This window comes from Hyla sarda, chromosome 3 (assembly GCF_029499605.1).
Source record: "Hyla sarda isolate aHylSar1 chromosome 3, aHylSar1.hap1, whole genome shotgun sequence".
Classification (NCBI taxonomy): Eukaryota; Metazoa; Chordata; class Amphibia; order Anura; family Hylidae; genus Hyla; species Hyla sarda.
Genome location: NC_079191.1, coordinates 51,186,550 through 51,212,199, shown reverse-complemented (window position 1 = coordinate 51,212,199; position 25,650 = coordinate 51,186,550). Strand labels below are relative to the sequence as shown.

At 47.5% G+C, this 25,650-nt stretch overlaps 1 protein-coding gene across 1 annotated transcript in view; it reads left to right on the top strand.

Moving 5' to 3' along the window:
• Positions 1–4,610: 4,610 nt before the first annotated feature.
• NTSR2 (neurotensin receptor 2) overlaps positions 4,611–25,650 on the top strand; it is a 102,946-nt gene continuing 81,906 nt past the window's right edge. Inside the window, 2 exon segments of the mRNA XM_056564213.1 lie at positions 4,611–6,141; positions 24,333–24,609. Of these exon segments, the coding sequence (XP_056420188.1) occupies positions 5,497–6,141; positions 24,333–24,609 (922 nt within the window). The 5' untranslated portion in view covers positions 4,611–5,496.

Genomic DNA, 25,650 nt, shown 5'->3' with positions numbered 1-25,650 from the left:
AGAACAAATGCCCAGCAACAGTGTATGTGAATATGGATCGCATTAGATGTACGGACACTAAGGGGTTAACCTCAGGCTGGATCCAACTATAAGAGATTACACCTGTGGTATCCCGGTACCGTATTGCATCCAGTACCTAGTGTAGAGGTCCCCAAAGTCAGAGTAACTACGTTCAGGTAGGGTTCCTCAGGTGGGACAGCCCCTAGTTGCCTCTCTTTAAGTCTAACTTTCACGTTAATAAATGTATATATTAATAATTATAGCTATATTGTATAAAAATGTATACTACTTACCTTGTTCAGCGTCGCAGGACCTTCGGTCATGTGACCAAGCTAGTAACCTCTATGGTATGTTGTAGGACCTTAGGAGGTCCTTGGTTCACGTGTTACCCAGAAATCTCTGTAAAGGTGATTGACATCCGTTTGGACCAATTAGCGTTAGTCCAGCCCCTGCCCATATAAGCGAGCTGCGTCCAATTATCGCTCTCTTGGGTTGCTGCTCTCGTGGATGCCGGACTAACAGGACAGTGTGCTACGCAACTTTCAAAGACACGCTAGGCCTCAAAACCTATGGCCTCAGCAGAACCAAAAATCGTGAGTCTTACTCAACTGATTCCCCTAAATCCAGTGGGACAGCGCAATATACTAGAGACTCTTAAAGCTAAAGTCCCAACCATTATCAATCTCTAAAAGGAAGCTGTATTGATGAGAGACTGTTATGTTAATGAAGTGTACAGAAAATCTTCAGTAAAGTTAACGCTGTTTGCAGAAGCTTTCCAGTTGTGGACAATCCATTATTACTCTTTACTTAAACTCATTATCATCTACCTCCCTATCGATCCCGGGAAGGGCGGCGGTAGGAAAAGCTTTATTGAGGTGCCCTCACCCTGGCGTCACGAATAGCAAGGGTTAACAAGCACTATTTAATACCAGCACAGCTACACTCCCCATACCCTACATCCCCAAGCTACCACACACCTATTCCATAATTGCTATTCCAGATGAAGGAAACCGAAGGACTGTTTCCGAAACACGTCGAAAGCTTTGTGGAATACAGGAGAAACCGTGGTGTTGTCACTACTCCCCCCCCCCCCCGGCTAGCAACAACGAGCGACTTATAAGTTAGACCAGCCTGATTGAGCTGCCGACGGCCGGGGTGTTCTCCCGCTGCTTTCTTGTCTGGGATCCACTGAACCATCACCCGGAGGACATAAGGAGCCGTACTGTATCAGGACAATCATGCGAGCACTGTAAGTACACGGAGAACCGTCACCAGAGGATATACAGGTACCCAGCGCCGCTATTTAGAGCTGTAAGGCTCTGAGTCAGTTATTTAACAACTATACTAATCAGTGCATTATGCCTATAACGCCTGCAGCCCGACTCATCATACTTCGGTATACAGACGTCTGCATCACAACTTACAAGACCCTGCTATACTATATAGTACCTGCAAAGCGTATTACTCCTGTACGGAGATCTCTCAGGTATATTTTAGCAGCCATTTCTGCAACGGTATTAAGTAGATCAAGAATTTTGTACAGACTCAACGCATATATACATTTATTTCTTTTTGCCACTACCTGTCAATTTCTACCTGTTTCTGTCTACATTTACACATGAGGATATCCGTTTGACTTCATGCAGGTATGCCAATATAGATATACATGGTCGCCATACGAATTCAGCATAATACGTTCATATTAAAGTCCCTTTCAGCGCTCACTGTTATTCTATATTTTTAAGTAATTCCAATATCTAGTACGCTAATACAGAGAAACGAACATATAGTGAAGCGGCAGACAGGGCATATTGTTAAACATCCAGCACTTGTGATATTATGTATATAGGGGAACATTTATCAAAGCATAAAGATTACTTACGTGAAAGAAATTTATCAACAGGCTGAAACCATTTGATAAATAAGTCGCACATAAGCAAAAAAATTGAAGGAAAAAAATAACTAAAAAAGGAATACATAAGCAAACATTGATAAATGTCCCCCAGAAACATGCTTAGTATTTCTAATATAAGACATCTTCATCTGGACCAAAGGGTGTAAGTAATGGTCCACCCATGCCACCAACCTCTCACCCAAAGAGCTGATACCCACTATTATCGGTGTAAGAGATGGTGGAATGTATCCTTGTAGACCTTCAAAGTGAAATACCAGGACTAGAGATGAGCGAACTTACAGTAATTCGATTCGTCACAAACTTCTCGGCTCGGCATTTGCGGACTTTAGCCTGCATAAATTAGTTCAGCTTTTAGGTGTTCCGGTGGGCTGGAGACTCTCTCCTAGGACTGTATCCACCTTTTCCAGCCCACCGGAGCACCTGAAAACTGAACTAATTTATGCAGGCTAAAGTCCGCAAATGCCGAGCCGAGAAGTTCGTGACAAATTGAATTACTGTAAGTTCGTTCATCTCACTGTAAGATCAGTCACATAGAGACAACATCTAGTACCCCCATGGCCACATCTTCATCAAGTAATTTAGGTGTTTGTGGAATACAGAGATATGATTGCTATAGCGCTCCTGATGCGTAACTGTATATCACTTCTAAATTACTATCATAATGTGCCGAAACACGTGAACTACTCTTCATTCCTATTGGTTTTGTCTGGTTTGCGGTCTAATAAAGTAACCTTGTTTTAACCTGCTTTGGAGTGCTGGAATTCATTACTTAAAGCTGTTCTTTTGTTTGATTTAAATGTGACAGAAAAACAGGGGGGTATTTATGAAGCATTTTACCCTTGTTTTCTGGGGTTTTCTGCACCTTTTAATTTACGCACATTCCTTTCCTTGGTGGAAGTATGTGTGTTTTCAGTCGGGTTTTTGCAGTGGTCAGGAATTTATGAAAATTCTACTTTTTAAAAAGGCGCAAAATTTGGCACAAACCCTTTAAAAAGGCGGAAATCACCTCCATTTTAAAAGTGGCATAGAAAACACACATTACAAAAAATAGTTGAAATTACTCATTAATATAAGCAGACCACCTTGTTATTGATATATATGTGTGGTAGGCCTCAAGGGGTGTAGGGTAGTTGGGGTGTTGCTGTAGTATATGAGGGGTTAATTTAACCCTTGTCACTCGTGACGCCAAGGTGAGGGTTAAAACTCTGAGGTAATGCTGGGCCTATCGCCACCCTTCCCAAGAGCGATAGGTGAGTGTAGAATAATGGATTGTCTACAACCGGTGCGTAACTGGAAAACTTGTAGAAACTTTACTGAAGATTTTCTGTACATGCAGTAACAGTAACAGTCCAGATAACAGAGTCTATATATAGCACGGCAATGACTGACAGTCGGTTGGGACCGGTGAGCTCCCTTTGGAGTAGGAGAATTGGATTGCATAGATCCACTGGATTTAGGGGTTGGTTTAGGTCCAGTGATCTTGGGAAGATTTCGGGGAATTGTAATAACTCACAATTTGGATTATGGTCGAGGCCGCAAGGCTTTGGTCTAGTGGTTGCCGATGACAGCTGTGCAGATCCTACCTCATCAGCAGCCCACGAGGAAAGAGAGAGATTAATGGCCGCAGCTACCTTATATGGGCAGGGGCTGAACTGTTTTAGATTGGTCCATGTCAGCTGTCACTCACCATTACATAGGATTGTGGGTGATCACCTGACTAAAACCACCAAAGGTCCTTTAGCAAACCATAGAGTTCTGTGAACCAAGTCATATGACCCGCAGGTCCTGCGACGCTAACAAGGTAGGCATCTTAAATATACATATTTACACTTTTATTTACACAAATTTTAGCTAACTGAGGGGTGACAAGGGGTTAACTAAAGAAGAGGACCCCCACTGTTCCTAGGGACTCTGACTTTGGGGACCTCACCACAAGGTACGGTATGAAATACGGTACCGGGACACCACATATGAATACTATAAAAAAAAATATAACCAAAAAAAAAAATAACTTTAAAGTTGTAAAAAATGTTCAATATGGTTAGGATGGACATGTTTAAAAGTCTGGACATTTGGTACAATTAAGTTTAAAGGGAACCAATCATCAGATTTTACCCTATATAATGCTTGGCAAAGCGTTATATAGGGTAAAATTGTTGTCCTCACCATTCCCGGGGGACGCTCCTGCTTCCAGGGATGGTGAAGATATGACGTTATAAACTAGTCACCGCCGCCGCCGTAAGTAGTCACCTGGGCGGGGAGCTCTTCTCACCTACTCCCGTTCTTCGGCCGGCAGCGACGCCCCCTCCGCTTGATTGATGGGCCGCGTCATTGTTCCGCTCACTGAACAGACAAAGCAGAGGGATGACGCTGCCCATCAATCAAGCGGAGGGGGCGTCGCTGCCGGCCGAAGAACGGGAGTAGGTGAGAAGAGCTCCCCGCCCAGGTGACTACTTACGGCAGTGGCGGTGACTAGTTTATAACATCATATCTTCACCATACCTGGGGGCAGGAGCGTCCCCCGGGAATGGTGAAAATAAAGATTTTACCCTATATAACGCTTTACCAAGCATGATATAGGGTAAAATCTGATGATTGGTTCCCTTTAACACACAAGCAATCACCTCTGAAAGAGCTTCCTGTAACACTCACCTGTAAGGTGGGCCCATTCACACATAAGTCATTTTTTTAAATTGCACCAAATTTATGGCCCGACTAATGCCTTTTTGTAAGTTTGGTGTAGTGAGTTAAAAAGCCACCCATGAAAAAAAAGGAGTAAAAAGACACATACCACAGCCATTATTCGTAAATTCATAGTCTTTTCTTAATTGCAAATAAAGGGGTAGTAAGATTTTCTTTTTAACAGAAGTCTCAAAAAAGAAAAACTTAAAGAAATGCAAATATGAGCGTGGGGTATATTCTCTGAGAAGCGTGATTATTATAATGAAGAGTTTCCCAGATAAAGGGCTGATCCTGTAGTCTTCTATGATTTCTAGCCGCTGAGTTGTGATCTGTCATTTATCCTGTCATGTAATCTCCTGTCATTGTGACAGGTTATTAGGCATTTGTTGTAACCACAGCTGGAGATCACGCACCTGTTATCTGTCTCATTTATGGTAATCTGCGCCTTCAGGGATTAAATCCTTGGAAATGATACAGTTTACTGTACCGGGTTTGGAGGAGAACACAGGAGCTGATCCTTGTATAGAAGCAGTCTGAGCCCTCCCTGCCTACAGCCCCTAGAATACATCCCACACCTCTGCTGGTTTATTGCTGCCGCTCACCACAGCTGGCATCCTCCAGTATCACAATCCACTCCACATCTAGATAGGACAAGGAAGATGCCACATGGGATTGAAACACATGAACACATCTTGGGTACTAAGGCAATATACAGAAGGCTGGCATGACTATTAGGCGAGGAGTCAGCAATGGTTTGCAGGTGAAGGGAAGCAGATGACTAAGTGAGACTTAGTGGGAAGCAGCCCCTCTAAGGAGGACATGGAGTGACGTGTGGTCCACACCTGGCAGAGAATCCTTCTTCGATTGCTACCCACACAGTCTGAGAAACTGGTCGAAGGATGGCGGAGGAGACGTTGGCACCGAACAATTTCACTTGGTTCTCGGATGTGCCAAATGCCACCGGAGACACGTCTCACCCATTGGGTGTCGACACCAACTTGTCGTCTAAAGTCTTCATCACTGTTCTCTACATCCTCATCTTCTTGGTGGGTACCATAGGGAATGTGCTGACCATAAAGCTGGTGCTGAAGAAGTGCAGCCTGCACAGTTTACAGGGCACAGTACACTACCACCTGGTGAGCCTGGCACTCTCCGACATCCTCATCCTGGTGATCAGTATCCCCATAGAGCTTTATAACTTCATCTGGTTCCATTATCCCTGGGTATTTGGAGATGCCGCGTGCAGGAGTTACTACTTCCTACGTGATATCTGCTCCTATGCCACCGTGCTGAACATTGCCAGCTTGAGCTGCGAGAGGTACCTGGCCATCTGCCACCCCATGAAGGCTAAGATGATCATGTCCAGGATGAGGACTAAGAAGATTCTTTCCGCCATATGGATCTCTTCTATATTATTTGCCCTGCCCATGGCTTTTATCATGGGGGTAAAGTACCAGAACATGACCCCAGAAGGAGAGCCTGACCCTACTTCTTTAGTGTGTACCAGCCTGGTGTCTTCTGCCACCCTCAAGATCTTCATACAGGTACCTACAAGATTTATGGTATACTCCAATTCCATAATGCAGTGTTTCCCAACCAGGGTGCCTCCAGCTGTTGCAAAACTACAACTCCCAGCTTGCCCGGACAGCCAAAGGCTGTCCGGGCAAGCTGGGAGTTGTAGTTTTGCAACAGCTGGAGGCACCCTGGTTGGGAAACACTGCCATAATGAATAGCCATAATCTCGCTTATGCATGTATGTAGCAGAGCTAAATTTGTTGCTTAACTCATTGTATGTGCCTCATGATAACTCTCTAATGCAGTGGTCTCCAAACTGAGTACCTCCAGCTATTGCAAAACTACAAGTCCCAGCATGCTGCGAGTTGTAGTTTTGCAACAGCTGGAGGTCCACACATTGGAGACCACGGTCCTAATATTTTAAAGGGCATACTGGGAGTTGTAGTCTTGCAACAGCTGGAGTCACCCTGGTTGGGAAACACTGCCATAATGAATAGCCATAATCTTGCTTATGCGTGTATGTAGTAGAGCTAAATTTGTTGCTTAAAGGGGTATTCCAGGAAAAAACTTATATATATATATCTCAACTGGCTCCAGAAAGTTAAAAAGATTTGTAAATTACTTCTATTAAAAAATCTTAATCCTTTCAATAATTATCAGCTGCTGGAGTTGAGTTGTTGTTTTCTGTTTGGCAACAGTGCTCTCTGCTAGTGATGTCGCGAACATAAAATTTTCGGTTCGCGAACGGCGAACGCGAACTTCCGCAAATGTTCGCGAACCGCCATTGACTTCCATGGGCAGGCGAATTTTAAAACCCACAGGGACTCTTTCTGGCCACAATAGTGATTTAAAAGTTGTTTCAAGGGGACTAATACCTGGACTGTGGCGTGCCGGAGGGGGATCCAGGGCAAAACTCCCATGGAAAATTGCATAGTTGATGCAGAGTCTGGTTTTAATCCATAAAGGGCATAAATCACCTATTATTCCTAAATTCTTTGGAATAACGTGCTTTAGCCCCCTTTAGGCAGCACATAGAGCCCCCCTTTAGGCATCACATAGTTAGATCCCCCCTTTAGGCAGCACATAGATTCCCCCATATTAGGCAGCACATAGAGCCCTCCTTTAGGCAGCACATAGGTAAAGCCTCCCTTTAGGCAGCACATAGAGCCCCCTTTAGGCAGCACATAGTTAGATCCCCCCCCCCCTTTAGGCAGCACATAGATTCCCCCATATTAGGCATCACATAGTTAGATCCCCCTTTAGGCAGCACATAGATTCCCCCATGTTAGGCAGCACATAGTTAGAGCCCCCTTTAGGCAGCACATAGAGCCCCCTTTAGGCAGCACATATTTAGATCCCCCCTTTAGGCAGCACATAGATTCCCCCATATTAGGCAGCACATAGTTAGAGCCCCCCTTTAGGCAGCACTGGTTTTATTTCACAGCCAAAAAAGGTATTTTTTTATTTGAACAACTGTCACACCAAATGTGATTTGCACATTGTGTGACAATGAGCAAAAAAGGTTGCCAGCGGAGTTCCCCTTTTAAGCAGAGGTCCCCAACCAGGGTGCCTCCAGCAGTTGCAAGACACACGGACTGAACTTATAGCCCTTTCAATACTGTAGTTAGTTGCTTGAAGGAAATTAAGTTTTACACCGGAGTACCCCTTTTAACCAGCGGTTCCCTCCCAACCAGGGTGCCTCCAGCTGTTGCAAGACACACGGACTGAACTTATAGCCCTTTCAATACTGTAGTTAGTTGCTTGAAGGAAATTAAGTTTTACACTGGAGTACCCCTTTTAACCAGCGGTTCCCTCCCAACCAGGGTGCCTCCAGCTGTTGCAAGACACACGGACTGATATTTGAGCCCTAAAAAGGGCTTTTTTGGGTGCTATCCTTAAAGCAGATGTTAGACTAGTGCTTTAGGAGTAAACTGGACCCTGAATACACCACCTAGTAGCAACCTAGCTATCACTTTCCCTATTACAGCAGGAGCAGCTTCTCTGTCCCTCCACTTTCTAAGCCTGCAGCATGCCGAATGAAGGTAAAATGGCATCCGTGCAGGAGGTAGGAGGGTCTGGAAGGGAGGGACTGCTGCTGATTGGCTGTAATGTGTCTGCTGACTCTGACTCACAGGGTCAAAGTTTACCGCAATGTTAAAGTATAGGGGGCGAATCGAACTTCACATATGTTCGCCCGGCGATGCGAACGCGAACATGCTAAGTTCGCCGGGAACTGTTCGCCAGCGAACAATTCGCGACATCTCTACTCTCTGCTGACATCTCTGCTTGTCTCGGGAACTGCACAGAGTAGAAGAGGTTTGCTATGGGGCTTTGCTTCAAAACTGGGCGGTTCCCGAGACACGTTTCATCAGAGAGCACTTAGACAGAAAAGAACATTTCAACTTGAGCAGCTCATAAGTACTGAAAGCATTAAGATTTTTTAATAGAAGTAATTTACAATTCTGTTTAACTTTTTGGAGCCAGTTGATATATAAAAAAAAGTTTTTTTTCCTGGATAACCCCTTTAACTCATTGTATGTGCCTCATGTTAACTCTCTAATGCAGTGGTCTCCAAACTGTGGACTAACAGCTGTTGCAAAACTACAAGTCCCAGCATGCTGCAAGTTGAAGTTTTGCAACAGCTGGAGGTCCACAGTTTGGAGGCCACAACTCTTTTCCAAAGCAACAAGTTGTTCCAGTTAACAAACTCAGCTCTGCCACCTCTGACAAACTCTTCACTACTACATCTGTATACTTATAAAACAAAAGCAATGAGGTACACGTCTCAATGATTTCTGGAATAGTATACCAAGGAGAGGCTTATACAGTAATCCCTCAACTTACAATGGCCTCATCATACAATAGTTTCAACATACAATGGTCTTTTCTGTTGAAACCAGACTCAACATACAATGTACAGACAGTCCAGTTCTGTGAAACAGGTCAATGGCCGGAAGAACCGACCAATCAAAATGGGCATTAACTGGTAAAACCCCTGTATTATTGAAGTGCATGCACTGACTGATGTCTGGTAGCGCCCCCTATAGTACAGAGTGGTATTACATGTTCTGTACACTTTACCTGTACCAGGGTTAGCTGCTCCTTTGGACACCAGGTGAGGGCGACTCCATTTTTTACTTTTTACTTTTTTACTTACAGGACCCTGAAGAAGCTCCTGTCCTCTGCATAGACCAGTGTTTCCCATGCAGGGTGGCCCCAGCTGTTGCAAAACTATAACTCCCAGCATGCCAGTTTTGCAACAGCTGGAGGCTCCCTGCTTGGGAAACACTGACATAGACAGTGATTTACAGCTCCCAGCAGATCTTTCCTACTTTTATATGTAAGGACTTGCTTTATCTATATTAGTTATCTACTTTTTTTTTCTTTAATCCTCACTTTTTTTTTTCTTATTTTTGGATGACATTTTGGTGCTTCAGAACCAATTACCAGATTCCCATAGAGTTCTGGTCTCAACATACAATGGTTTCAACATACAATGGTTGTCCTGGAACCAATTAATATTGTAACTTGAGGGACTACTGTACTGTATGGGGGAGATTTATCAAGACCTGTGCAAAGGAAAAGTTGCCCAGTTGCCCATAGCAACCAATCAGATCGCTGCTTTCATTTTGCAGAGGCCTTGTTGTTAAAAATGAAAGAAGCGATCTGATTGGTTGCTATGGGCAACTGGACAATCTTTCCTCTGCACAGGTTTTGACAAATCTCCCCTATGAGTGTATGAGGCTACAGGTGGGGAAAACATGGATGGGAGAAATATAGGGTTATAGGGTCATATTTTGAATGGTGGTCTTGCTAAGAGTATTTTCTTTCAGTTTAGAGAACAGTATAAATACCATCACTGTATGTGTGCAAGAATCTGCTATTCACAGACGAGTAGGAGAGCTGAGTTTGTCCGTAAAGGGGTTAATTCAGGATTAGAAAAAACTGCTGATTTCTCTCCAAAACAATGCCACACATGTCCCCAGGCTGTGTGAGGTACTGCAGCTCAGTTCCATTAAAGAGAATGAAGCCAAGCTGCAATACCACATACAACCTGGGGACAAGTGTGGTGTTCTTAGAAGAAGATAAGCTTGTTTCATGTAATCCTGGATAAGAACTTTAAAGGAGTAGTCCAGTCCTGAAAAATGGATACCCTATCCTAAGGACAGGGGATAAGTTTCAGATTGCGGGGGGTCGGACCGCTGGGGCCCCCCGCGATCTCCTGTATGGGGTCCTGACAGCCCGTTAAGTGTGTACCAGCCTGGTGTCTTCTGCCACTCTGAAGATCTTCATACAGGTACCTACAAAATGTATGGTATACTCCAATTCCATAACGCAGTGTTTACCAACCAGGGTGCCTCCAGCTGTTGCAAAACTACAACTCCATGCTTGCCCGGACAGCCAAAGGCTGTCCGGGCAAGCTGGGAGTTGTAGTTTTGCAACAGCTGGAGGCACCCTGGTTGGGAAACACTGCCATAATGAATAGCCATAATCTCGCTTATGCGTGTATGTAGCAGAGCTAAATTTGTTGCTTAACTCATTGTATGTGCCTCATGATAACTCTCTATTGCAGTGGTCTCCAAACTGAGGTCCTCCAGCTATTTCAAAACTACAAGTCCCAGCATGCTAAAGGACATCTATAGTGCAAAATAAATTATCCCCTATCGGAAGGATAGGGGATAAGTTATAGATCGCGGGGGGTCCGAGTGGTAGGGGTCCCCCGCGATCTTCGGTCCGGGGCCGTGGCAATGTACAGGAAAGGGGGCGTTCTGTCCCCGCATGACGCGGCGGCCGACACGCCCCCTCCATTTACCCCATAGAGATACATGGAGGGGGGCGTGTCTGCCGTGGCTTTCTGCTGGGGACGAAACTTCACTTCTTGCAGACTGCCGCGGCCTCGTCCAGGAGATCCCTGGGGGCCCCAGCGCTCGGACCCCCCCATGATCTATAACTTATCCCCTATCCTTTGGATAGGGATGTTATTTTGCGCTGGAGTACTCCTTTAAGTTTACCAAAGCAATGCGTTGTTCCAGTTAGCAAACTCAGCTCTACCACCTCTAAACAACTCTATACTGCTACATTGTATACTTATAAAAGGAATGCAATGAGATTTGTCCAACGTCTCAATGATATTTGGGATAGTATACCAAGGAGAGGCTTATATGAGTGTATGAGGCTACAGCGGGGGAAATTTAGCGTTAGATTCTGTCATATTCTCAATTTCAGTCTTACTAAGAGTATTTTCTCTAGAGTTCTTCCAGGTGATAGAACAGTATGAATCATAAGTATATGTGTGCAAGAATCTGCTATTCACGGATGAGTAGGAGAGCTAAGTTTGTCCTTAACACCTTAAAGGGGTACTCCAGTGGAAAACTTTTTTTTTAAATGAACAGGTGCCATAAAGGAGTGGTTTTGCAGGTGGTTACCACAGACCACTTCTCATTTCCTATGCTTCCTGGTTGATGTTTTGGTCATTTTTGAATGCTGGCGGTGCTTTCACTCTAGTGGTAGGTAGCATGAGACGGAGTCTACAACCCACACAAGTGGCTCAGGTAGTGCAGCTCATCCAGGATGGCACATCAATGTGAGCTGTGACAAGAAGGTTTGCTGTGTCTGTCAGCGTAGTGTCCAGAGCATGGAAGCACTACCAGGAGACCGGCCGGTACATCAGGAGACGTGGAAGAGGCCATAGGAGGGCAACAACCCAGCAGCAGGACTGTTACATCCACCTTTGTGCAAGGAGGAGTACTGCCAGAGCCCTGCAAAATGACCTTCAGGAGGCCACAAATGTGCATGTGTCCACACAAATGGTCAGAAACAGACTCCATGAGGGTATGAGGGCCTGACATCCACAGGTGGGGGTTGTGCTTACAGCCCAACACTACACTGTGCAGGATGTTTCATGTTTGCCAGAGAACACCAATATTGGCAAATTCGCCACTGGCGCCCTGTGCTCTTCACAGATCAAAGCACATGTGAAAGATGTGACAGAGTTTGGAGATGCCGTGGAGAACGTTCTGCTGCCTGCAATCTCCTCCAGCATGACTGGTTTGGCGGTGGGTCAGTAATGGTGTGGGGTGGCATTTCTTTGGGGGGCTGCACAGCCTTCCATGTGCTTGCCAGAGGTAGCCTGACTGCCATTAGGTACCGAGATGAGATCCTCAGACCCCTTGTGAGACCATATGCTGGTGCAGTTGGCCCTGGGTTCCTCTTAATGCAAGAAAATGCTAGACCTCATGTGGCTGGAGTGTGTCAGCAGTTCCTGCAAGAGGAAGGCATTGATGCTATGAACTGGCCCGCCCGTTCCCCAGACCTGAATCCAATAGCACATCTGGGACATCATGTCTTGCTACATCCACGTTGCATGCCACGTTGCACCACAGACTGTCCAGGAGTTGGTGGATGCTTTAGTCCAGGTCTGGGAGGACATCCCCCAGGAGACCATCCACCACCTCATCAGGAGCATGCCCAGGTGTTGTAGGGAGGTCATACGGGCACGTGGAGGCCACACACTACTGAGCCTCATTTTGACTTGTTTTAAGGACATTACATAAATTTGGATCAGCCTGTAGTGTGGTTTTCCACTTTGATTTTGAGTGTGACTCCATATCCAGACCTCCATGGGTTGATAAATTTGATTTCCATTGATAATTTTTGTGTGATTTTGTTGTCAGCACATTCAACTATGTAAAGACAAAAGTATTTCATACGATTAGTTCATTCATTCAGATCTAGGATGTGTTATCTTAGTGTTCCCTTTATTTTTTTTGAGCAGTGTATATGAATAGATTTTACTGAATTGTGATAGCCTGGGGGAGTAGGGTATATGGGATGTAGCTGTGCGGTGACTAAAGGGTGTTTGGTTAACCCTTGCTATTCGTGACGCCAGGGTGTGGGCTCCTCTGTAATGCTTGTCCTACCGCCACCCTTCCCAAGAGCGATAGGGAGGTATAGAATAATGGAATGTCCACAACCGGAGAGTTTGCTGAAAACAGTTGGAACTTTTACTATAGATTTTATGCAACTTCACAACAGGAACAGTCTCTACAAATGCAAATTCTCTTTGAGATTGACAAAGGTTGAGACCTTAAGTAATTTAGAGTCTTTAGATTGATATGCGCTGTTCCACTGGATTTAGGGGAATTAGTTGCGGTCACGTAGTCACGCTAGCTTTAGAGGGGATTAGATTAGAACTCACGGTTTAGGTTCTGCTTGTTACGCCTAGCGCTCCGGGCCCCCGCTCCTCCCCGGAGCGCTCACGGCGTCTTTCTCCCTGCAGCTCCCCGGTCAGTCCCGCTGACCGGGAGCGCTGCTCTGTCATGGCCGTTGGGGATGCGATTCGCACAGCGGGACGCGCCCGCTCGCGAATCGCATCCCAGGTCACTTACCCGTTCCCGTCCCCTGCTGTCATGTGCTGGCGCGCGCGGCTCCGCTCTCTAGGGCGCGCGCGCGCCAGCTCCCTGAGACTTAAAGGGCCAGTGCACCAATGATTGGTGCCTGGCCCAATTAGCTTAATTGGCTTCCACCTGGTCCCTGACTATATCTAACCTCCTCCCATGCACTTCCTTGCCGGATCTTGTTGCCCTTGTGCCTAGTGAAAGCGTTTTGTGAGTTTAAAGCCTGTGTACCAGAACTTCTGCTATCTCCCCTGACTACGAACCTTGCCGCCTGCCCCCGACCTTCTGCTACGTCCGACTTTGCTTCTGCCTACTCCCTTGTACCTCGCCTATCTTCAGCAGCCAGAGAGGTGAACCGTTGCTAGTGGATACGACCTGGTCACTACCGCCGCAGCAAGACCATCCCGCTTTGCGGCGAGCTCTGGTGAAAACCTGTAGTGGCTTAGAACCGGTCCACTAGCGCGGTCCTCTCCATCCCTCTCTGGCACAGAGGATCCACTACCTGCCAGCCGGCATCGTGACACTGCTGAGGCCGTTAGGTTGTTAGGCCTAGCGTGTCTTTGAAAGTTGCGCAGATCCGTCCTGCCAATCCGGCATCCACGAGAGTGGCAACCCAAGAGAGCGATAATTGGTTACAGCTCCCTTATATGGGCATGGGCTGGACTAGTGCTAATTGGTCCATACTGATGTCAATCACCTTCACACCGGATTATGGGTAACATGTGACCCAAGGACCTCCAAAGGTCCTCTAACATACCATAGAGAATTTAAGATGGTCACATGACCTAAGGTCCTGTGACGCTAGACAAGGTAAGCATACTATACATTACATTAAATATACATTATTATTAAATATGTGCATATATAAACATTACAGAATTAGCATAGAGGCGAGGCGACTAGGGGCTGTCCCACCTGGGGGACCCTACCTGAGCATAGTTACTCTGACTTTGGGGACCACCATACAAGGTACGGCATGCAATACGGTACCGGGACACCGCAAACCCCCTTACTTAAAATAAGTCGGCCTCGACGCCTGTCCCCTAAGACAGAGGGACGAAGTGAAGGTTGGTTAATAACAGTCCTGAGCATAACTTTTAGATATCCATTAATAAGGCTGACAAAGAATATGTCAGCCAGCACTTTAGTTGATCCCAAACTATTATATGGACCTGGCCTACAGGTGCACGCTACTAGGCTAGATATACAGCAACAGAAGAATGCAGCAGCACACTGCCAGCTGTCACGATGCCGGCTGGCAGGTAGTGGATCCTCTGTGCCAGAGAGGGATTGGCGTGGACCGTGCTAGTGGATCGATTCTAAGTCACTACTGGTTTTCACCAGAGCCCGCCGCAAAGCGGGATGGTCTTGCTGCGGCGGTAGTGACCAGGTCGTATCCACTAGCAACGGCTCAACCTCTCTGACTGCTGAAGATAGGCGCGGTACAAGGGAGTAGACAGAAGCAAGGTCGGACGTAGCAGAAGGTCGGGGCAGGCAGCAAGGATCGTAGTCGGGGGCAACGGCAGGAGGTCTGGAACACAGGCTAGCAACACACAAGGAAACGCTTTCACTGGCACAATGGCAACAAGATCCGGTGAGGGAGTGAAGGGGAAGTGAAGTATAAATAGGGAGTGCACAGGTGAACACACTAATTGGAACCACTGCGCCAATCAGCGGCGCAGTGGCCCTTTAAATCGCAGAGACCCCGCGCGCGCGCGCCCTAGGGAGCGGAGCCGCGCGCGCCGGGACAGGACAGACGGAGAGCGAGTCAGGTACGGGAGCCGGGGTGCGCATCGCGAGCGGGCGCTACCCGCATCGCGAATCGCATCCCGGCTGGAGACGGTATCGCAGCGCACCGGGTCAGTGGAGCTGCCCGGAGCGCTGCGGTAGCGAGAGAGAAGCGAGCGCTCCGGGGAGGAGCGGAGACCCGGAGCGCTCGGCGTAACAGTACCCCCCCCCTTGGGTCTCCCCCTCTTCTTAGAGCCTGAGAACCTGAGGAGCAGACTTTTGTCTAGGATGTTGTCCTCAGGTTCCCAGGATCTCTCTTCAGGTCCACAGCCCTCCCAATCCACCAAAAAGAACTTTTTTCCTCTGATCGTCTTGGAGGCCAGTATCTCTTTCACCGAGAAGACGTCAGAAGAACCGGAGACAGGAGTGGGAGAAACTAACTTGGGAGAGAAACGGTTGATGATGAGTGGTTTAAGAAGAGAGACATGAAAGGCATTAGGAATACGGAGAGAAGGAGGAAGAAGAAGTTTGTAAGAGACAGGATTAATTTGGCACAACACTTTGAAAGGACCAAGATAGCGTGGACCCAGTTTGTAACTGGGGACACGAAAGCGGACATATTTAGCGGAGAGCCATACCTTGTCTCCGGGAGCAAAAATGGGGAGAGCTCTTCTTTTCTTATCGGCAAACTTTTTCATGTGAGATGAAGCCTGTAAAAGAGAATCTTGGGTCTCTTTCCATATGGTGGAAAGATCATGAGTCACTTCATCTACAGCGGGCAAACCAGAGGGCAAGGGAGTAGGGAGGGGGGGGAAGAGGGTGACGGCCGTACACCACGAAAAATGGGGATTTGGAGGAAGATTCAGAGACTCTAAAGTTATACGAGAATTCGGCCCATGGTAGAAGATCTGCCCAATCATCCTGGCGGGAGGAAACAAAATGTCGTAAATAATCACCCAAGACCTGGTTAATTCTTTCTACTTGTCCATTGGATTGAGGATGATATGCAGAAGAAAAGTTTAATTTAATCTTGAGTTGTTTACAGAGAGCCCTCCAGAATTTTGACACGAATTGGACGCCTCTATCCGAGACTATCTGTGTGGGCAACCCGTGAAGACGAAAAATGTGTACAAAAAATTGTTTAGCCAACTGAGGCGCTGAAGGAAGACCAGGGAGAGGGATGAAATGTGCCATCTTGGAGAATCGATCAACGACCACCCAAACAACAGTGTTGCCACGGGATGGGGGTAGGTCTGTAATAAAATCCATACCAATCAGAGACCAAGGCTGTTCAGGGACAGGCAGAGGATGAAGAAAACCAGCGGGCTTCTGGCGAGGAGTCTTATCCCGGGCACAGACAGTGCAGGCTCGCACAAAGTCCACGACATCTGTCTCCAGAGTCGGCCACCAATAGAAGCGAGAGATGAGTAGCACAGATTTCTTGATGCCTGCATGACCTGCGAGATGGGAGGAGTGACCCCATTTGAGGATTTCGAGGCGTTGGCGTGGAGAGACGAAGGTCTTTCCTGGAGGAGTTTGCCTGATGGAGGCTGGAGAAGTGGAAATCAGGCAGTCAGGAGGAATGATGTGTTGCGGAGAGAGTTCAACTTCCGAGGCATCCGAGGAACGAGAGAGAGCATCGGCCCTAATGTTCTTATCGGCAGGCCGAAAGTGAATTTCAAAGTTAAATCGGGCAAAGAACAGAGACCACCTGGCCTGGCGAGGATTCAGCCGTTGGGCAGACTGGAGATAGGAGAGGTTCTTGTGATCGGTGTAAATAATAACTGGAAATCTTGATCCCTCCAACAGATGCCTCCATTCCTCAAGTGCTAATTTAATGGCTAGAAGCTCTCGATCCCCGATGGAGTAGTTCCTCTCCGCCGGAGAGAAGGTCCTAGAAAAAAAACCACAAGAAACAGCATGCCCGGAAGAATTTTTTTGTAGAAGGACCGCTCCAGCTCCTACAGAGGAGGCATCAACCTCCAATAGGAAGGGTTTAGATGGGTCAGGTCTGGAGAGCACGGGAGCCGAAGAAAAGGCAGACTTGAGCCGTTTAAAGGCGTCTTCCGCTTGAGGAGGCCAAGACTTGGGATTGGCATTTTTTTTGGTTAAAGCCACGATAGGGGCCACAACGGTAGAAAAATGTGGAATAAATTGCCTGTAATAATTGGCGAACCCCAAAAAACGTTGGATAGCACGGAGTCCGGAGGGGCGTGGCCAATCTAAGACGGCAGAGAGTTTGTCTGGATCCATTTGTAGTCCCTGGCCAGAGACCAAGTATCCTAGGAAAGGAAGAGATTGGCATTCAAACAGACATTTCTCTATCTTGGCATAAAGTTGATTGTCACGAAGTCTCTGAAGAACCATACGGACATGCTGGCGGTGTTCTTCTAGATTGGCAGAAAAAATCAGGATATCGTCCAGATATACAACAACACAGGAGTATAAGAGATCACGAAAAATTTCATTAACAAAGTCTTGGAAGACGGCAGGGGCGTTGCACAGGCCAAAGGGCATGACCAGATACTCAAAGTGTCCATCTCTAGTGTTAAATGCTGTTTTCCATTCATCCCCCTCTCTGATGCGGATGAGATTATAAGCACCTCTTAAGTCCAGTTTAGTAAAGATGTGGGCACCTTGGAGGCGATCAAAGAGTTCAGAGATGAGGGGTAGGGGGTAGCGGTTCTTTACCGTGATTTTATTAAGACCGCGGTAGACAATGCAAGGACGTAGAGAGCCATCTTTTTTGGACACAAAGAAAAATCCGGCTCCGGCAGGAGAGGAGGATTTACGGATAAAGCCTTTTTTTAAATTTTCCTGGATGTACTCCGACATAGCAAGAGTCTCTGGGGCGGACAGAGGATAGATTCTGCCCCGGGGTGGAGTAGTGCCCGGGAGGAGGTCAATAGGACAATCATAAGGCCTGTGAGGAGGTAGAGTCTCAGCTTGTTTTTTGCAAAAAACATCCGCAAAGTCCATATAGGCCTTAGGGAGACCGGTTACAGGGGGAACCACAGAGTCACGGCAAGGGGTACTGGGAACCGGCTTTAGGCAGTCCTTGAAACAAGAGGGCCCCCAACTCTTGATCTCCCCAGTGGACCAATCCAGGGTTGGGGAATGGAGTTGAAGCCAGGGTAGTCCAAGGAGGATTTCGGAAGTGCAATTGGGGAGGACCAAAAATTCAATCTTCTCGTGATGAGGTCCGATGCACATTAGAAGGGGCTCCGTGCGGAAACGTATGGTACAGTCCAATCTTTCATTGTTTACACAATTGATGTAGAGGGGTCTGGCGAGACTGGTCACTGGGATGTTGAACCTGTTGACGAGAGAGGCCAAAATAAAATTTCCTGCAGATCCGGAATCCAAGAAGGCCATAGTAGAGAAGGATAAGGCAGAGGCAGATATCCGCACAGGCACAGTAAGACGTGGAGAAGCAGAGTAGACATCAAGGACTGTCTCACCTTTGTGCGGAGTCAGCGTACGTCTTTCCAGGCGGGGAGGACGGATAGGACAATCCTTCAGGAAGTGTTCGGTACTGGCACAGTACAGGCAGAGATTCTCCATGCGGCGTCGTGTCCTCTCTTGAGGTGTCAGGCGAGACCGGTCGACCTGCATAGCCTCCACGGCGGGAGGCACAGGAACGGATTGCAGGGGACCAGAGGAGAGAGGAGCCGGGGAGAAAAAACGCCTTGTGCGAACAAAGTCCATATCCTGGCGGAGCTCCTGACGCCTTTCGGAAAAACGCATGTCAATGCGAGTGGCAAGATGGATGAGTTCATGTAGGTTAGCAGGGATTTCTCGTGCGGCCAGAACATCTTTAATGTTGCTGGATAGGCCTTTTTTAAAGGTCGCGCAGAGGGCCTCATTATTCCAGGATAATTCTGAAGCAAGAGTACGGAATTGTACGGCGTACTCGCCAACGGAAGAATTACCCTGGACCAGGTTCAACAGGGCAGTCTCAGCAGAAGAGGCTCGGGCAGGTTCCTCAAAGACACTTCGAATTTCCGAGAAGAAGGAGTGTACAGAGGCAGTGACGGGATCATTGCGGTCCCAGAGCGGTGTGGCCCATGACAGAGCTTTTCCAGACAGAAGGCTGACTACGAAAGCCACCTTAGACCTTTCAGTAGGAAACTGGTCCGACATCATCTCCAAGTGCAGGGAACATTGGGAAAGAAAGCCACGGCAGAATTTAGAGTCCCCATCAAATTTATCCGGCAAGGATAGTCGTAGACCAGAAGCGGCCACTCGCTGCGGAGGAGGTGCAGGAGCTGGCGGAGGAGATGATTGCTGAAGCTGTGGTAGTAGCTGCTGTAGCATCACGGTCAGTTGAGACAGCTGTTGGCCTTGTTGCGCTATCTGTTGTGACTGCTGGGCGACCACCGTGGTGAGGTCGGCGACAACTGGCAGAGGAACTTCAGCGGGATCCATGGCCGGATCTACTGTCACGATGCCGGCTGGCAGGTAGTGGATCCTCTGTGCCAGAGAGGGATTGGCGTGGACCGTGCTAGTGGATCGGTTCTAAGTCACTACTGGTTTTCACCAGAGCCCGCCGCAAAGCGGGATGGTCTTGCTGCGGCGGTAGTGACCAGGTCGTATCCACTAGCAACGGCTCAACCTCTCTGACTGCTGAAGATAGGCGCGGTACAAGGGAGTAGACAGAAGCAAGGTCGGACGTAGCAGAAGGTCGGGGCAGGCAGCAAGGATCGTAGTCGGGGGCAACGGCAGGAGGTCTGGAACACAGGCTAGGAACACACAAGGAAACGCTTTCACTGGCACAATGGCAACAAGATCCGGCGAGGGAGTGAAGGGGAAGTGAAGTATAAATAGGGAGTGCACAGGTGAACACACTAATTGGAACCACTGCGCCAATCAGCGGCGCAGTGGCCCTTTAAATCGCAGAGACCCGGCGCGCGCGCGCCCTAGGGAGCCGGCCGCGCGCGCCGGGACAGGACAGACGGAGAGCGAGTCAGGTACGGGAGCCGGGGTGCGCATCGCGAGCGGGCGCTACCCGCATCGCGAATCGCATCCCGGCTGGAGACGGTATCGCAGCGCACCGGGTCAGTGGAGCTGCCCGGAGCGCTGCGGTAGCGAGAGAGAAGCGAGCGCTCCGGGGAGGAGCGGGGACCCGGAGCGCTCGGCGTAACACCAGCACACAGATATAGGTGTAACATGAATATGCAGTTAAAACATGGAGAGCTATACAGCTATGGTGTAATAGATGCAAATGTGAAACTATGAAATAGTGAGGCACTTAGCTCGCACATTTGTCTCCGCCGGCGGTCAAATAGCTTGGGCCGTCCCACCGCGATAAGGTGGCCTCCTTGGGACGGACCCTTCACTGTGAATATGCCTCTGTGTGAACAGTTCATTAAGCATGGCAGGGTCTGGAACATCCAAGACACCTTATATACACACCTGATAGAGGTGGGTGGGGTGCAAGGCCAACATGGAGGTAGCCACTCCCCCGTATGTGCAATACAGACAAAGAATAAGTCAGCCAGCACTTTAGTTGATCCCAAACTATTATATGGACCTGGCCTACAGGTGCACGCTACTAGGCTAGATATACAGCAACAGAAGAATGCAGCAGCACACTGCCAGCACAAAGATATAGGTGCAACATGAATATGCAGTTAAAACATGGAGAGCTATACAGCTATGGTGTAATAGATGCAAATGTGAAACTATGAAATAGTGAGGCACTTAGCTCGCAAATTTGTCTCCGCCGGCGGTCAAATAGCTTGGACCGTCCCACCGTGATAAGGTGGCCTCCTTGGGACGGACCCTACACTGTGAATATGCCTCTGTGTGAACAGTTCAGTAAGCATGGCAGGGTCTGGAACATTCAAGACACCTTATATACACACCTGATAGAGGTGGGTGGGGTGCAAGGCCAACATGGAGGTAGCCACTCCCCCGTATGTGCAATACAGACAAAGAATAAGTCAGCCAGCACTTTAGTTGATCCCAAACTATTATATGGACCTGGCCTACAGGTGCACGCTACTAGGCTAGATATACAGCAACAGAAGAATGCAGCAGCACACTGCCAGCACAAAGATATAGGTGCAACATGAATATGCAGTTAAAACATGGAGAGCTATACAGCTATGGTGTAATAGATGCAAATGTGAAACTATTAAATAGTGAGGCACTTAGCTCGCAAATTTGTCTCCGCCGGCGGTCAAATAGCTTGGACTGTCCCACCGCGATAAGGTGGCCACATTGGGACGGACCCTACACTGTGAATATGCCTCTGTGTGAACAGTTCAGTAAGCATGGCAGGGTCTGGAACATTCAAGACACCTTATATACACACCTGATAGAGGTGGGTGGGGTGCAAGGCCAACATGGAGGTAGCCACTCCCCCGTATGTGCAATACAGACAAAGAATAAGTCAGCCAGCACTTTAGTTGATCCCAAACTATTATATGGACCTGGCCTACAGGTGCACGCTACTAGGCTAGATATACAGCAACAGAAGAATGCAGCAGCACACTGCCAGCACAAAGATATAGGTGCAACATGAATATGCAGTTAAAACATGGAGAGCTATACAGCTATGGTGTAATAGATGCAAATGTGAAACTATGAAATAGTGAGGCACTTAGCTCGCAAATTTGTCTCCGCCGACGGTCAAATAGCTTGGACCGTCCCACCGTGATAAGGTGGCCTCCTTGGGACGGACCCTACACTGTGAATATGCCTCTGTGTGAACAGTTCAGTAAGCATGGCAGGGTCTGGAACATCCAAGACACCTTATATACACACCTGATAGAGGTGGGTGGGGTGCAAGGCCAACATGGAGGTAGCCACTCCCCCGTATGTGTAATACAGACAAAGAATAAGTCAGCCATAGGTACACCATAGCTGTATAGCTCTCCATGTTTTAACTGCATATTCATGTTGCACCTATATCTTTGTGCTGGCAGTGTGCTGCTGCATTCTTCTGTTGCTGTATATCTAGCCTAGTAGCGTGCACCTGTAGGCCAGGTCCATATAATAGTTTGGGATCAACTAAAGTGCTGGCTGACTTATTCTTTGTCTGTATTGCACATACGGGGGAGTGGCTACCTCCATGTTGGCCTTGCACCCCACCCACCACTATCAGGTGTGTATATAAGGTGATAGAGGTGGGTGGGGTGCAAGGCCAACATGGAGGTAGCCACTCCCCCGTATGTGCAATACAGACAAAGAATAAGTCAGCCAGCACTTTAGTTGATCCCAAACTATTATATGGACCTGGCCTACAGGTGCACGCTACTAGGCTAGATATACAGCAACAGAAGAATGCAGCAGCACACTGCCAGCACAAAGATATAGGTGCAACATGAATATGCAGTTAAAACATGGAGAGCTATACAGCCATGCTTACTGAACTGTTCACACAGAGGCATATTCACAGTGTAGGGTCCGTCCCAAGGAGGCCACCTTATCGCGGTGGGACGGTCCAAGCTATTTGACCGCCGGCGGAGACAAATTTGCGAGCTAAGTGCCTCACTATCTCATAGTTTCACATTTGCATCTATTACACCATAGCTGTATAGCTCTCCATGTTTTAACTGCATATTCATGTTGCACCTATATCTTTGTGCTGGCAGTGTGCTGCTGCATTCTTCTGTTGCCATTAATAAGGCTGTCTATCTCTACACAGTTACTTAACTTTTTGAGGTACATACATAAGCATGGGTAAACTCATGAACAGGATTACTTGGTTCATGAATTTAGTAACAGGATGATATTATTGTACATGAGATACATCCTACTTAACAGTCCTGAATCTGACTAGATATTTTTGAATCTCACTATACATTTTTGCCATATTAGTTACCTGTTTAGGAACTGTCCAGATTGGAATCATATCCCCATAGAAAACCTCTCCTGCTCTGGACAGTTACTGACATGGACAGAGGTGTCAGCAGGGAGCACTGTTGTCAGGCTGTTGTCAAGAACTTCAGAAATTTCTCTTTAGTATATCTTTATAAAGCAGCTGATAAGTACTAGAAGGGTTAAGATTTTTAAATAGAAGTGATTTACAAATCTGTTTAACTTTCTTTCACCGGTTGATTTGAAAAAACATTTTTCTCACCAGAGTTCCCTTAAGAAATACTGGGCATTAAAGGGGTTCTCCGGTGCTTAGACATCTTATCCCCTATCCAAAGGATAGGGGATAAGATGCCTGATCGTGGGAGTCCCGCCGCTGGGGACCCTCGTGATCTTGCATGCCGCAACCCGTTTGTACTTAGTCCCTGGAGCGTGTTCGCTCCGGGTCTGATTACCCACAGACTACAGGGCCGACGGCCTGTGACGTCACGCATCCGCCCCCGTGGGACGTCACGCTCCGCCCCTCAATGCAAGCCTACGGGAGGGGGTGTGACAGCTATCACTCCCCCTCCCATAGGCTTGCATTGAGGGACGTCACACGGGGGCGGAGGCATGACGTTACACGCCGTCGGCCCTGTGGTCGTCGGTAATCAGACCTGGAACGAAGGGGTACTCCAGCAAACATCCAGGTGCACGGTGTTCTGTGAGTCCATCAGACTGTGCACAGTGTTTGGTGAGTGCATCAGCCTGTGTACAGTGTTTGGTGAGTCCATCAGCCTGTGTACAGTGTTGGGTGAGTCCATCAGCCTGTGCACAGTGTTTAGTGAGTCCATCAGCCTGTTTACAGTGTTCAGCGAGTTTGTCAGATTGTGCATAGAGTTAGGTAAATTCAGTAGCCTATGTACAGTGTTTGTTGAGTCCATCAGCCTGTGCACAGTCTTCGGTAAGTCCATCAGGACACTTTGGCTGAGACACCCAAAGTGGTGGTGGCAGCGCTGAGAGCTTTTGGATTGAGAATAGTTTTATTTAATTTCTCCTATCACCTCCTCTTCTGCCCCTCTCTTTTTTTTTTACCCCCCTTTGTCTATGAATTTTCAAGAATTTACAAGATCTCAACTTCTATTTACTTGAACTGGAGCATTCCGTGATTTATTCCAAGGAATAACAATGTGCCCTTATCAGGTGGTGATTTTATGGGGGCATAGGTCATTGTTGCATCTTTGCATTGTGCCAGCTACACACTTCATGTTTGATATTTTGCATCCTTCCAGGTAAATGCATTCGTGTCATTCGTCCTTCCAGTGACCTTGATCGGTGGACTAAACTGCATTACCGTGAGTCAACTTGAGTCCTTACGTTCCCGTTCTTGTTTGGCGTTGCACTCTACTTGCAAGAGCAACAAAGACGTACTTGAGTCCCGAAGGTCTGTCTCTTCTTCCGCCGGTCTATCAAAGATAAGTGTTGGGGGAACAAGTGGGAAGAAGAACCTGACTGTGTCCAGTGAACCCAACCGCATCCAGGCTCTGCAGCACAGTATTTACATGCTCAGTAAGGAAAATCTTGCATCTTAGGTTATAATTTGTAGATTTTATCAATGTTTTAATTATCATCATGAGGAATGTGAGAAATCTTTTGCTTCATTAACTTTACATGCAGAGAATCTTTTTTTTTCCAAGAAGCAAAACTAAATGAAAAACACAATCTCTTTTAATTTTTTTATTTTTTATAAGGGGTGTATTCAAAGAAACTGACAGCTGGCTCAACGCACCTAATCCAATACACAGTGTTATAGTGCGGTGTGAACCGGATTAAAATCATATGTTATTATATATATATTTTATATACAGTGACCCCCCGACCTACGATGGCCCCGACATATGATGAAATCGACATACAATGGCCTCTCAGAGGCCATCGCATGTCAATGTCAGCATCGACATGCAATGCTTTTTTATGTTGGGGCCATCGCATTAAGTGCTATCCGGCAGCGCCAAATGCTTAAGCTGCTGCCGGATAGCAGCTTAATGTTCCCCTTGTGGTGCGGTAAGTATTACTTACCCCTCCACGATGCTCCGGGGTGCCCTCCGGGTCCAGCGCTGGTCTTCCGGTGTCTTCTCGGCCCTCTCCGATGACGTCAATACGCTGCTGCGCACGTCATCCAATAGGAATGACGTACGCAGCGGCGTAAGGACGTCGCTACGAAGGCCCAGTAAGGCCTTGCGGAAGACAGAAGAGGACCGGAGAAGACAGCAAAGGACCGGAGAAGACAGCGGAGAGCCCAGCGGAGGCCGGGGTCACCATCGGGAGTGGCGGGGACACCATCTCGAGCGGCGGGGACAGGTGAGTACAGCTTCCTATACTTTATATTGCACGAATCCCTCAACATACGATGGATTCGACAAATGATGGCTCGTTTGGAACGAATTACCATCGTATGTTGAGGGACCACTGTACTATATTGCTGCTTCAGATATATACAATGTATTAGCCTCCATTGCTAATATGTTCATTACCGGCTTTGTGCAATGGATGCAGGAGCCCGTAATACTTTCCCTCTGCCCCCATATGCCAGCCTACCTTGTGCACACA